The sequence below is a fragment of the Melanotaenia boesemani genome, chromosome 19 (assembly GCF_017639745.1).
Source record: "Melanotaenia boesemani isolate fMelBoe1 chromosome 19, fMelBoe1.pri, whole genome shotgun sequence".
Classification (NCBI taxonomy): Eukaryota; Metazoa; Chordata; class Actinopteri; order Atheriniformes; family Melanotaeniidae; genus Melanotaenia; species Melanotaenia boesemani.
The window spans coordinates 12,731,296-12,745,282 of record NC_055700.1 but is presented as its reverse complement, the minus strand read 5'-3'; the positions used below and the strand labels follow the sequence as shown (position 1 = coordinate 12,745,282).

At 37.2% G+C, this 13,987-nt stretch overlaps 1 protein-coding gene across 3 annotated transcripts; it reads left to right on the top strand.

Annotated features, from left to right (window-relative positions):
* The first annotated feature begins 607 nt into the window (after nucleotides 1-607).
* lhx3 (LIM homeobox 3) lies at nucleotides 608-11,734 on the top strand. Of its 3 annotated transcripts, none has more exons than XM_041970248.1 (6): nucleotides 608-881; nucleotides 5,343-5,514; nucleotides 5,611-5,813; nucleotides 7,525-7,676; nucleotides 8,719-8,890; nucleotides 10,537-11,734. In XM_041970248.1, exons 1-6 carry the CDS (start codon nucleotides 812-814, stop codon nucleotides 10,968-10,970), a joined length of 1,203 nt encoding a protein of 400 aa, XP_041826182.1. In that variant the 5' UTR covers nucleotides 608-811; the 3' UTR covers nucleotides 10,971-11,734. The 3 variants fall into 3 exon arrangements, with proteins under 3 accessions (XP_041826182.1, XP_041826181.1, XP_041826180.1); XM_041970247.1 differs by lacking the exon at nucleotides 608-881 and adding an exon at nucleotides 3,142-3,357 and having other exon boundaries at nucleotides 5,614-5,813; XM_041970246.1 differs by lacking the exon at nucleotides 608-881 and adding an exon at nucleotides 3,142-3,357.
* The last annotated feature ends 2,253 nt before the right edge of the window (nucleotides 11,735-13,987 follow it).

Here is a 13,987-nt window from a genome sequence, read left to right as displayed (position 1 = left end):
AAAAAGTACATAATCTTTTAAGTTCTAACAGTTACAGCTTACCAGCTAACGCTGTGTTCGCTTCATCTCCTATCATTAATATCTCATTTTAATCAAACAAAAGACAGACGCGACGACGGAAACGCATGACAACAATGTCCAAGTGCTCCATTGTGCGCCTTAAAAGACAGATACGTGCAACATAACATAGATAAGGAGTGAGAAGGGAGGGTGACTGTCAGTGTGTGTGTGTGTGTGTGTGTGTGTGTGTGTGTGTGTGTGTGTGTGTGTGTGTGTGTGTGTGTGTGTGTGTGTGTGTGTGTGTTTGTGAGCGTGCTTAAAGATGGCCTCTAGGGATATTGAAGCAGCAGACACCCCCACAGCCTGTTTAGAGAAACTCCCCTTTCAGCACTCTGGACAGAGGCATCGCTGTCCGCTGGTTATTTTGGTTGAAGTAAAGTTGCAGGCAGGCTCACAGTCGGATCAGCTGACGCTGCTAATGGTCAGGCATTTTCCTTTTGCCACCCGCCCCTTATCCCGAGCTTATCAACTAGGTATCAAAGAGCAACTTGATGAATATTCAAAGCTCCCTACCTCGGAGACAGACGAAAGGAGAAAGGTCGGCGGACGTATTTGTTTTGTTTGTTTTTTGTTTTTTTTTAAACGTTTTTCTGAACCAAACTGCTTTCGAGCAGACCTCAACACACACGTAAGAGGATAAATCGCCAAAAGTGGTTTGAATCCACTATTTATACTCAGATTTTTCTTTTTATTATTCCTTTTTTAAAAATCACAGCCTTTGTGCAGTGTTTTCTTTATTTGGAACATCAAAATGCTGCTTGAACACCCGGGGTCAAGCTGTCAAAACACCGGGAATTTCTCCCGGTACAGTTCAGGCCAAGGTAAGAAACACAGTTTTATTACTTTCTACTTTCTCCGTGATAAACTGTGCTATAATTTGGTTTATAGGAAAGTAGATATCAAATGCAAGAAGAATAGTTTAATTGACATCCTGTAGTCCGTAAATGAGTCAGTGTAAAGTGGTTGTCAATTCAGCAAATCAGCACAGCAGGACTGAATGATTTGTTTGACAAGCATAAAATGAGTGCTGTAAAATATTTAGATTAATTGCAAAAATCAATGACACCCCCCAAGAAATGCGCGAACCTCTAAAGTTAATTCTGTTTAATAATTCAGTGGAATAGGTTGAAAGAGTAAAAGAAAAACATCCAAGAATTTCCAAAATAGGCAACTGTGTGGATGGAAGCGGACTGTTTAGAAACGCTTCTTTTGAGGGAGACGTTATGAATCCGTAATGAGTGTTCATTGTTGGAGAACCACACCAACAGATGTTATGCGCGTGCTGTCATTTCACACCGCCGCCTGTCACGGGAGCGCAGAGCGCATGGAGCAGATATGGAGACAGGACCGGTGTCCACTGAGGCGGCGGGAAGCTCTATGCGGATGAACGACAGACTGTAAGCTAATGCGAAGCCGCACCGCATCCCAGTCATGACAGCATGCTCAACAGGTGTCTCATTTCTGTCCTGACAGGTGGGACACCTGGTGGCAACTGGGACGGGTGCGTTCAATGTTTTAGCAAACAAAATTAGCTAAATTATTTGTGTGCTTTTAGAAGTATTCAGTAGCATTTTATAAGATTAACCACATGTTTGTTTGTTTTTTTAATTTAGCTTGTAATAGATATAGTGTTATTTAATGTTAATGTCAGAAAGAAAGAGGGGTGAGATCTCGAATAACTAAATATGCACATGTGGTAGAGCGCAGGAAAACAAACAAAAAAGCTTTTGTTATTATGGTCAATATTATTTCTATCATCTTTGCAACTTTCTCTAACTGACTGACCATTACTTTGATGGCCATTTTATGGTTTTGTTGTCACATTACTGTCGATTGACCCCTCCCTCCCCCTTCCCCCCCCCCCTAAAAGCGAGCGATCAATGTGACATAAAAATTATTACAAAGCTGAAAAGTAAGAGGGGCAGCCATGAATCCCACACCTTTTCTCCAAAAACGCCTTTCATATACTTCTGAAATACAGGCAAATGAGACATTGATTTTAGATTCATCAGCGGTCCGGCCGGTTGTGGCACTACCAGTGATTTCCCCAGGCGCTCTTTTGAGCCAAAGATCAGTGTCAATAAAATTCATTGGGGTGTTGGTCCGATCAACATGTTATTGAACAGCCAATCTCTCCCCTAAATAAACACTTGTCTTTAAGAACTCAGCGCTCGTGAAACGAAGACGGCTTGTGTGCGTGGTTGTGTGTACGCACACCTGCAAGATGGTTTATTTTTAAATAACATTTTTAAGAATCTGATACAACGCTGATAGAATATATTATTTAATCTGCCTGTTAGATCAGCCATAGTACGTTAAATAAAAATGATATAATAATAATAATAATAATAATAATAATAATAATAATAATAATAATAACAATAATAATTTACAAGTAATTCATTGTTTCAGTGGAAACAGATGTTTTGTTGTTTTATTCCCCTATACACTTGGCTGTTTTCTAAAATAATTTGCTTTCTAATTCATTTTAAAGGCAAACGCTAGCAAGAAATATTTGCATAAAAGGGCTGTTTCGTCTTAGGGGACTAGTTTGATGCACATTAAAAAAAAAACACGTGCACAAACACTTCATTTTTCATGAGTTATCAAATTTCCTACAGTTGTTTACTGTTATAACAGCTGGAAAGGGATGCAGAAAGTTAAGATTTCCATTATTCTTTTAACCTTTTGCACAAAATGCTAAAAACGTGAATTTGTATATTCTTTATTTCATTTTTATAGCACATTAGGTGAGCCAATGAAATTGTTTTAGTCACATTGGTCACCGTTTGGAATAGTTAAGCGGTTTGGCAAACAATCTAAAGAGAGGAGGTAAAAAGAAAAAACACTTTCTTCCTGGAGAAAAGTATCACTTTAATGTGTTTCCCAACACTTCAATTCTATTGGCTTCTTCCCTCACCTCCTACCTTATTCCTCTTCCGGGTAACGTACTCAGTAGGTGATGTTGATCTATCTCCCCTGTCGCCCGGGAAACGGAGAGGCGCAATTCTGCACAGACCATAACACGGAGAAGCATAAAGGCAAACTCCTGCACCCTTGCGCGTTTGTGCTCCCTTCGGGATTCGTGCTGAACAAATTTGACAACACTTTGTAGGTGTGTGTGAATGCATGTGTGCGTGTGTTTGTGGATAGACACGAGCAAGACAGGATTGCGTTAATGTAAGCGTAAATCATGAGCAATGGATGGACATGGTGAGCGCAACTCTCCTAAAGAGGGACCAAATAACACAGAGATGCTCTTTGCGCTACTGTCGCACAGTGAGGAGTTGCGAAAAGGTAAATGCAAGAAAAAATAGCATATTACTTTTTAAGTTCATGTTTCTGTTGCATAAGCTTACATGTAAAACATTGGCCTTGACACGGGCCCATGGGACAGGCTGCAGTTTGTTGCGCATCTGTTGACACGGTTTTGTTGGTATCTAGATTTTTAGAGCGTTTTTCATTTTTAGGAATTAGTTTTGTTCCCGTGGATCTTTGAATGTGGATTTGCATTGAGCACACGTGTCATTTTCGTCTCATAAAATAACTTGTCGGCACTGAACGTGCATGTTCAGTTAAGTGTTAACCTTTGATTTAAACAAATGAGTGTTCAGATTTTGTTTAGATTAGGTGTTTAATCCGTTTTAATTCAGTTTGCACATTGCTTAAATTTAGAAATCGGTTGTGACGTATTTTTATTCAACTATTTTACAGCGTCAGACAAATGGAAGAAAGCCGTGTTATTTATTTAAAAAAATGTTATATAATGTCCAGAATTAATTAGGCCTATTGTAGTTATTGTTTGGCTGTGTTAATCACACTTTTACCTTCATTTGACCAGTTGTAATGAGGTTGCACAAATCATCCGCGCTTCGGATCAGAAAACAATCATAAAAACAAAATTAATAAGATCAGGATGTGTTTTTCATTGAAATATTCTAAGTGGGTCTTGCAGGGCGAGCTAATTGCTTGGACACCGTGTTGGTTTGTGCCGTGAGACCACAGGCCGCAGCTTTCTAGTTTTACCAAGCGAACTGAATTAATGATGAGCTGGATACACCTGTTCTTGACGTGGCCACCACTGCACTTATGCGGGGCTTGTTGGTGATGCAAGACGAAATGGCTCGTCAATGTTTCATGAATCGTCCACAGCAGAACAATAGGGGTGCTATTCCTTGCACGGATGGAATATGAAGTGGTCGAGCTTCTTTTAATTAGTAATACACAGGCTAATTAATGCTGCACTTGGTATTTCAAATGGTCATTTTACCTGAGTTATTTATTGTTTTGTTTTGTGTTTCTTCTTGATTTAGAGGAGAATTCATAAAGGAAAGCGTTATTCTTGATGCGTCCTCAATTGCTTTGACGGAGAAAAACATACACCAAAAGAAATTTTAGCTTGTGTTTATTTTTTCCAGAACTGATCTTGGGTGAATACAAGTTTTTATATAGGAACTTTGGAATGCACTTCTTTTAGAGATTTGTAAGGTCCCCTAGGGTTTTAGACTGCACAAAGATTTGTGCACAAATGGTTTTTCTCTACAATATATGGGCCGAATGAATATTAGAATATCTTTTTATATCGTGCATATATTAAGAATTATTTAATTTGCCTATGGAAATGCATGCATTAATATTGTGTCTAATTGTCCTACTCTATAATTAATCACATGGTCTTTAATTAAACCAAGTGGCACCTGTCGCTATTTAAACCCGATCAGCCGGTAGTTACGTAGCTGATTCTTAGCATTTAGTCTGATTTTTGTATGTGAAAACCCACCCGACACCACTCCAAAATATAAGATAAGAGTAAAATAATTATTTCATAACCTCTATTTTAAGCTAGTGGCAACCAGATAACCAGATGGTTAAATGATAAATGCTTTATTTCGATGCAAGGCAAAATACTACTGCAAATAGCTGCAAATTAGAACACATATTTGAATAGGAGACTTTTCTTCTAGTTTATAATACTGTTTTACTTGAATGTTACAGCAGATTTGGGCCTATTTCACCCAACTCACGTGATATAAACCGGGCGCGTAGAAGCGCATGAACTTGGTCATCATGCATTATTTTATTTATTTATTTTTATTCCTTTAGGTGCTGTGATGCTCATCTGATCATGCCTTAGATAGGAAATAATTTAAGATGTGGAAAAAAAAGTCAAAACGCGCAAAAGAATAAAGGGCAACAAGACAAAAAAGACATAAACAAACCTTTTATCCAGGTGGTTGTGGTTATGTGCCCAAGTCATCTGACATAACTTTTTTTTTCTGCAGAAATCCCAGTATGCGCAGGCTGCAATCAACACATCGTGGACCGCTTTATTCTCAAAGTGCTGGATCGCCACTGGCACAGCAAGTGCCTAAAATGCAGCGACTGTCAGGCACAACTTGCGGACAAGTGCTTCAGCAGGGGCGACAGCGTGTACTGCAAAGACGATTTCTTTAAGTGAGTGACCTCCAGATAACAAAACAATCGAATGCAATCGTTCCTTTATCAATTTTATATTGTGTATTGATGGAATCTCTGCAATATGTCCGAAAGGAGATTCGGGACCAAATGCGCAGCTTGTCAGCAGGGGATACCGCCTACGCAGGTGGTGAGGAGAGCGCAGGACTTCGTGTACCACCTTCATTGTTTTGCCTGCATCGTTTGCAAGAGACAACTAGCCACAGGTGACGAGTACTATCTGATGGAGGACAGCAGGCTGGTCTGTAAGGCCGACTATGAGACTGCCAAACAAAGAGGTAAGCTGCTCTCCGCATTTCCATCAATGGCTTGAAAATGATCACTAAAGCATGAGCAAAAAAATGCTTGTAAAAAATTCAAATTAATTCAAATTTACATACTATAAAATTCTGTATTAATTATCTACCTGGAATTGTTCCTTTAACGTGACAGTGAGGTCATCCATAAACTCTGACCCACCCGCGGTAATTGCATCGTTGCCTGCAACCTAATCGATACTAAACTGTGCGAAGTGCAGGGCAGGAGGCTTACACTTGCACTCTGCACTTGAAGGGATCAGCTTTCAATAACTCTTAATATGGTGACAGAGATCGTGTGGGGGTCGTATGCGTGAGAAAAGATGCACAGTGACTCCTTTGGATGCACATCTGTAAAGAACAGTAAATATATGCCCCTGTGTGTTTAAATTATTAATAGAAAATATTCATGAATAGTGTACCTATAGTTCCTCCAGTTAGTCGATATGGTTTTTGTTAGTTTGTTTTTTCTGTTTTAAATGAACAGGTAATGGAATAAAAAATCAGTCTAGTTCCTTACAGCCATAAACTGTAGCCTATAACTAAAGTCTGGACATGAAAGAGAATGTTTTATAGATATTTTTATTATTATTTATTCGCGAGGAGCTTAGTAAATAAGGGACAATGAAGACTTTAACTGAATATTTTAAACAACTCAAAGTGCACCAGGTAAAAAAGAAAGTGCTTAATAAAAGCTTAATAAATAATTTTATTCCTGAGATAAATCTTGCAGGATTTTTTTCTTTTCTGCATTTAATAAAGTGTTATTTGTTCATGTGAAATTACATATATTCAAATCATACTACAGAGTTGAAGAATTTAATTAGTCTTAATAGTTGATAAGCTCTATGAACATCTGAAGTATTTTGTTTCTACACCTTCACTGTTATGGAACACAAATTACACACAGCCTTTTCAAAATGTACTTAGAATACTTTAAAAAGGATTAAATGCATTCAAATATATCCTATTCCTTCATAATATTCATATCTTATTTGTAGTAGTCTGTTAAAAATGGGGAAAAATGAACCTCGTTCCCTGCAGTTAAATATCAGTGCTCCGCATTACCTCATTCACTGAAAATCCCAGCAGGCTCATTTCTGATGGGGCAGACTGGGCATGGTCAAGTTTTATCTCCCCATCTGTTTGTTGTGAATTTACTGTGCTGATTTATGCAGCAAGTTAGCACAAGTTTTTGGACAAAACACACATTTATTTAACTAATGACAAGGTGCAATTACTTGGTCAGCATCCATTTGGATGATGGTTTTTTTATTTATTTATTTTATTTTGCTGTGCTGGCTAGCAGATGTGCAGACATGATGCAATTATGCATGCAGTGTCAGATTAGGGTTTATAGAGGAGAATTTATTCATTTATGTTAAACTGGAAAGTGCTGTGCGCTTAGTTGCTGCAGTGAATGTGTAGTTTTTCTTATATCTTTTCATGTTGCTGACCCAGGATGTGTCAGTAATGACAGCAAGTTTAAACAATGCAATGGAAAATATCACTATAACAGTAATGCTTTATCATTTATATTCTAATTGTATTCAGTTGTATTTTTTGTTTCATTTACATTTATTTATCAACCGCAGAGCTGATTTAGTTTTTTTTAGAAATCATCCTTCATGTTAAATACAATCAGATGTCAATCACGTGTTATATGAGATATTTTCATGTGTCTTTCTTTCAGAGGCAGATTCAACTGCTAAGAGGCCACGAACAACCATCACAGCTAAACAACTGGAAACACTGAAAAATGCTTACAATAACTCTCCAAAACCAGCCCGTCATGTCCGAGAGCAGCTATCATCTGAGACAGGCCTGGATATGCGGGTTGTGCAGGTAAAGCATATTATCCATTATGGTCTATTCCATTAATGTCCTGACTTCATTATCAAAGGACAATTGTGGCTGATCTGGCACAAGTATACTATATGAACAAGTGTGTGTTGGGAGGGGATTTACGGCTAGATGGAGTAAAATGAAGTCCACATGAAAGTCAGCATGGTTTAAGTGCAACCTCGTTAACAATGCTAAAAGGGCCCCCCGCATATTGTCTGCTGCTGAAGAGCCTCACGCTGTTGCTAACTGTTGGTCATATATATTGTTTTATTTGCAAGGACAAAAGTAGGGACAGAAGCCACTAAAACATTCTCATTATTCAATGAAAGGGAAGGGGTGAAGAGGGTTCACTCAGGGTGGAATATCATTAAAAAGAATGTAAAGCTACAGGATCTCTGGTTAACTCACTCTAATGTATTCATCCTCTGTGCAAAACTTAAAAGATTAAATTAAAAAATATCTTAGATTTAGACCACATACTACAATGAAACTGCATGCAGTGTCCAAGAAAAAAATTTGTCAGGTCAAAAGCCAATATAGAAAATTTTGATTTTATTGGCGTGCTAACCCATTCACTCCCTGAGGTGAGGACCACTTGTAGTGAAGTTAATTAAATGTGTGATAAATCTGATTGAGGGGAAGCTGGTTGCAGCATTACTGCACAGTGTCATTGCTCCATTCTCCACCTTAGACACTAAAAGGCATGAAGTGCTGTCCAGACAGTCTTTGAACATGAATTTTGTTTTAATGTTGTTTAAACCTAATATGTGCATCAAGGATAGAGGATGTATGAAACTTTAACTTGTGTCTAAAAATCTTTGGAGCGAAATAACATTTGCTGCTAATTGTCTATAGACTTTGACATATAAATCAAGCAGGTTAATGTAGTAGATATTTAATTCTGTGTGGATTCTAATTGTTCTTGTATCATCAAATTACAAATGATCAAATCACCTTTATAGGATTATTTTAAGTAAAAGCATTTCTGCTGAATCATTAGAATATTTGCCAAACACAAGGTCTTGTTTGTTTCACCCTCCAGGTTTGGTTTCAGAACAGGCGAGCTAAAGAGAAACGGCTGAAGAAAGACGCGGGGCGTCAGCGATGGGGGCAGTACTTTCGCAATATGAAGAGGTCACGAGGAAGCTCCAAATCTGACAAGGACAGTATCCAGGAGGAGGGCATAGACAGTGATGCTGAAGTCTCTTTTACAGGTAAATATAAACGATGGTGAAGCAGCTTTGGTATTTAACAGCAGCAAAAGTACACGTTACTGAAACATAAAGATGGCTCCATTTAAATGTACTTAGTACTTATTTACCTTGTCCACACTTGTTCTTTCCTGCTGTAACCTGCAGTTTGTTGTTTTTTTAAAATGGAAAAAGCAATTGATACTCTGCAGCTAGTATCAGCAGCTAAGTACAGCTGCACACCATGTGTCAGTGCTGCACCTTTTATAACATGTATGCTGGCTTATTGCCATGACTTTATAGAGCATCAAACAGAGAGATAATCATTGCTATTAATCACATGTTTCCTGCAAAAATAAATCAGTTTATTTTGTTTTGAATCAGGACTGTGCAATCCAGAGGAAGTGAATTACCACCAAAATAAATTTTAAGAACCAGAAACCTGCTATAAATAAATAAATAAATAAATAAATAAATAAATAAATAAATAAATAAATAAATAAATAAATAGGAAATTTTAATATTGCATTTTTTTTTTTTTTTTAAAAAAAAGGCTTTTATCTCCCTTATGTAAAAGCATCATCTTAATCTGATTATATCAGTATTCGCATAAATGGCCAATAGTCTGTTGGAACAGATCAATACGGGATAAATCTTTAGCACATCTGTATCCTTTTTAAACATAACCAAGTTGTTATTTATTGTTACACTTAATTTTTAATCAATTTACTAGTTTTCTTAACACAAATATTTTGTGTAAATGTATTTAAGACATGAATGAAATATCATCAATTAAAATATGTGCAAGTTTGCATAAATTGTTAGTCTAGAGCAGAGACAGCCAGGTTAAAAAGTCTTGTCAATTTGTGACATATTTGAAGTCACAATCAGAAATGGTTTGTTAGAATGACCTGTGCAATATCTATTTTTACCATTCCATGTTTCACAAAATAGTGCCAAGGCCATATTGCGATGTTTTAAGGAGACAGTCAGTAACAAATGACAGGCCAAAAAATTAGATGTTTTCACATATGAGCGTTGAAAAATAAAGATTTGCATTAAGGTTTCATAGACAAATATTACAAAATAAACACATGAATGTATATTTTACATATTGTCTTTCCACCAGCTAAAAGAACATTCTAAACGATGATCTAATATTAGGCATTATTGGTTTTGCCTGCAGTGTCTGACCTTAAATTGTTATACATGTTTTTGTCTATATTTTAATTTTCATCTACATTATTTACATACTGCATTGTTATATATTCAATTGTGATTATATTCCAAACAAAATTTGCCCAACGGCCCAATAAAACCTGACTGGCAAAGTGATGCAGCACTTATCAAATAAATTTCAGTAAAGAGGGACCACTACTTAAGGTGTATGCTGTTAATAGAACAGAAACATACAGCAAATACATGTGGCATATTCGCGTCTTTAACTCCTTTCTCATTTCTGTAGATTTACTTTGCCTTTTGAGTGAAGCTATTGATTGTGCTGACTCCATTAAGATAAATCAATTAATGAATCAAGGGCTCTTGTGGCAGCTGCTGTGGGGAAATATACAGAAAAAGTTGATCTGTCATCGTAAAATATTGCTTTTCTAGTAAATAAAGTCGAGGCAAACTAACAAATAGCACTTTATGTTTTGATTTTGTTTGCACAGATGAACCTCCGATGTCGGAGCTTGGCCATACTAACAGTATTTACAGCAGCCTGAGTGAATCCTCTCCTGCCATGGGGGGCCGCCAAGGGGGTAACAACCACAGCTCCTTCCCCCTTGAACATGGGGGGCTCCCCTCTCAAGATCAGTTCCATGACATCCGCTCCAACAGCCCCTACGGCCTTCCCCAGTCGCCTGGGTCACTTCAAGCACTACCCAGACACCAGCCTATAATCTCCAGTCTCATCTACCCGGACTCTGGCCTTTCTATCATGACCCAGGGCAGCGGACCTGGGATCAACCCCGCTGTGAGGGTTTCCATGGGAGCAGCCAATGGCCCCAGCTCGGACCTCTCCACTGGCAGCAGTGGTGGATACCCAGACTTTCCTGCTAGTCCTGCATCCTGGTTAGACGAAGTAGACCATGGGCAGTTTTGATTGGTCAATAAGAAACTGAAACCTTTTGCTCTCTATTTTTTTTTCTCTCTCTCTCTCTGTCTCCTGTTGGACTTAGGAAGTGGAAAATGAAAAAATCAGACTGAGATATGTTCAATATCGATGATCTAAATGGAAACAAAGAAGAACAGGTCCATCATTTATAGCACTTGGCCAGCCATTTTTTTCAGTGTGAGGCTTCCTGAAAAACAAGCATTTTGTCAAGATTCAATTTCCAGAAACCACCATATAAGCTCTTTTAGAACAACTCAGAGACTGTAGAAAGAGACTCCAAATATTTAGACTTTAACTATTTGGATTTTCAGAAACTCAGCTCTCATCCCACTGCTCTTTGTTAACCTCAGTGTGTTCAGGTGAAGAATCCAGTTCAACATTCAGAGTCTTTAAATGTCTGGTTGTTGCCAAATATCTATATATGAATATATAATGGTTTATCATTGTGGAGACTTTATTTTTATACAAACCCCTTCTTGGAAGTGAATAAGAACCTGGACATGAGGAGTTTGTACATTCTTGAACAGGGATTTAGGCAAAAATGTAGATGTTGTCTTAAATGGTACCTAGGGGTCCAATTACTTCTATGCATTAGTGTGTTCTCAGATGTACCTTGTTCGTTTTGTTCTATTGGAAAAAAAAACCCAAGGAAGAACTGTAGCACCTCGGGATCTGATGTATATGTTTGTTTATGTGGAAAATGTTTTATGTATTATTTATTCCCTCTGGTAATGACTATGATTCATAATTAAATGGCAGGACTTTAATAAATTTGTCACCGAATTCAAGATGAAGTTTGATCTGTTATTTTGGTAAGTCTTGAAAAACTATTATCAAAACTTGGAAACGACAGCCAAATAACAAGGTAGTCACTGTTTACCTCTTATATCTTGCATGCAGCAGCCATTCTGTATATTTATCTTGCATATCTACAGCACATCACAGTGAAACCGGAGCAAGTCTGCAGTTCTGCCTCTGTCTGCAAATTGAGAATCTGGCTAACAACCAACACTGTATCAGGGGTTCAACAGCTCTTTAGTGGAGAAATTTGATGCAGTCAACTCATCAATTCAGAGATTACTGGGTCTTGTTTGCCCAAATGCCCCTATGGGAAAGGAATCTCCAATCCATTATCCAAGAAGGGATCGAGTGCCCCTTGTGAATTTCCTCATTTGTTTAGTTATTCAGAGTCAGGTTCAATTAAATAGATTAAGCAGTGAAAATGTGTGTTGGTCTGTGTGTGTGTGTGTGTGTGTGTGTGTGTGTGTGTGGGTGTGTGTGTGTGTGTGTGTGTGTGGGTGGGTGGGTGGGTGGGTGGGTGTGTATGTGTGTGTGTGCATTTGTAAGTGCATGCCAGACAATGTGTACAGCTTGTATGTTTATGTATTTGCTTCTACAACAGTTTGTGATAAGCGTGTATGGATGGATGTGGAATGTATGTATTTATTTATGAATTCTGCTTCTCATAATCTTTTTGTACTAAGTTTCTAAATCCAATTCAGTGACCACTGTATTGTGACTGAGATATTTAATTAAAAATGGTACAAAGACATACTATATCAAATGCTGAAACCTATTGTTGGCTCATTTTCAATTTGACACCAGCAATAGGTGTGAAAAAGAAAACTAAGATGAGGATGTTTTTATCCCTGTGTTTGACCCTCAATAGACACTGAACTACAGGGACCAATTTGTCCTTAACAGTTTTACTGGTACGGATGCACGATACAGGATTTTTGGCCAATATCCGAAATGCCAATATTTTACAACTCATTTGGTCGAGAACAGATACCGATCCCCCCTCTCCACACACACACACACCTAATTGCAGAGGTTACCTAGTTTCCTCTGTTGTGGATTAAAACACAGTATAATTCCGTACACTCTTTGTTATGTTGGCAAATGCAGATGTAAAAAAAAGCTGAATGATGATGTCTTCTTGTGCAAAAGTGGAAAAATATATAAACTTGCATTAGGTACATGTCAAATTGAGTCATGACTACAGTTTTTAAACAATACAAGTAAAGTAAACACATCCTATCCTACTTAAAACAAACCTGGATTATGTTCTCCCTTTGCCTGTTATTTGATCAGTTAATTAATTCGGTGGAATGACCGATATCCAATAATTTATTCTGAAGCTACTATCTCCAGTACTGATAAATATCTTCAAACAAATGCTAATCAAACAGTTTGTAAAATAAAATATTAATGGTAAATAAGAAAAAATTATAAATACATTACTATATACATACATAAAACCCACGTAATATTGGCAAAAGGAAATTGTACTTTAACACAATTATATGGTTATCGTCACTAAGTGTTGTTGAAACATTAACAATGGCAACTTCTGATTATGTCTTGTTTCAGAACACTTTAATGGAAATGTGTTCAAGTACTTTTCTGTTTGCAGACATTCTCTTAGAAAATGCACGAAGCTGTTCAAAGATTTTTAACATGATTTCCGTCAGTTGATTGCTGGCCAATTTAGAGCATTAAATTTATTCATTTTCTGCCATGCAGAGAATGTTTTGTTGTTTTTGTTGTTGTTGTTGTTTGTTTGTTTTGTTTTGTTTTGTTTTGTTTTGTTTTGTTTTGTTTTGTTTTGTTTTGTTTTGTTTTTTGTTTTTTCTTCTAAAAACAAAAGACCTTGACCTAAAAAGCTGTTCTCTGACAGTGGTTTAATGGTTTATACACCTTGCATAACAGCATTCAGACTGTTTCTTTTCATTAAAATCATGTATTACTTTAGGAAGGTCATTCATGTCATCATATTTAACTTCTTTTTCCAATTATTATTTTTTTTAATTTACGTATTTTAATCTTCATATAACAGATGTATTCATGTAACAGATATATCAGATGTTTTTTTGTGGTGTTTTGTTCCATAACGTGCACCACTGTGTGTGTACACTCACACTGGTGCTGTCTGGAGCACTTTAAACAAATTCCGGTCCGCTTCTACATATAGTATGGTTTTTTGTGAAGCTCATTCTTGTGGA

What these genes read in the sequence shown, in the direction of transcription:
- lhx3 (XM_041970246.1), top strand. Translation starts at nt 3,261, where the DNA reads ATGGATGGACATGGTGAGCGCAACTCTCCTAAAGAGGGACCAAATAAC. An exon ending in CAGTGAGGAGTTGCGAAAAG is followed by an intron (nt 3,358 to 5,342) that starts GTAAATGCAAGA and finishes TTTTTTCTGCAG; the next exon opens with AAATCCCAGTATGCGCAGGC. An exon ending in TGCTGAAGTCTCTTTTACAG is followed by an intron (nt 8,891 to 10,536) that starts GTAAATATAAAC and finishes TTGTTTGCACAG; the next exon opens with ATGAACCTCCGATGTCGGAG.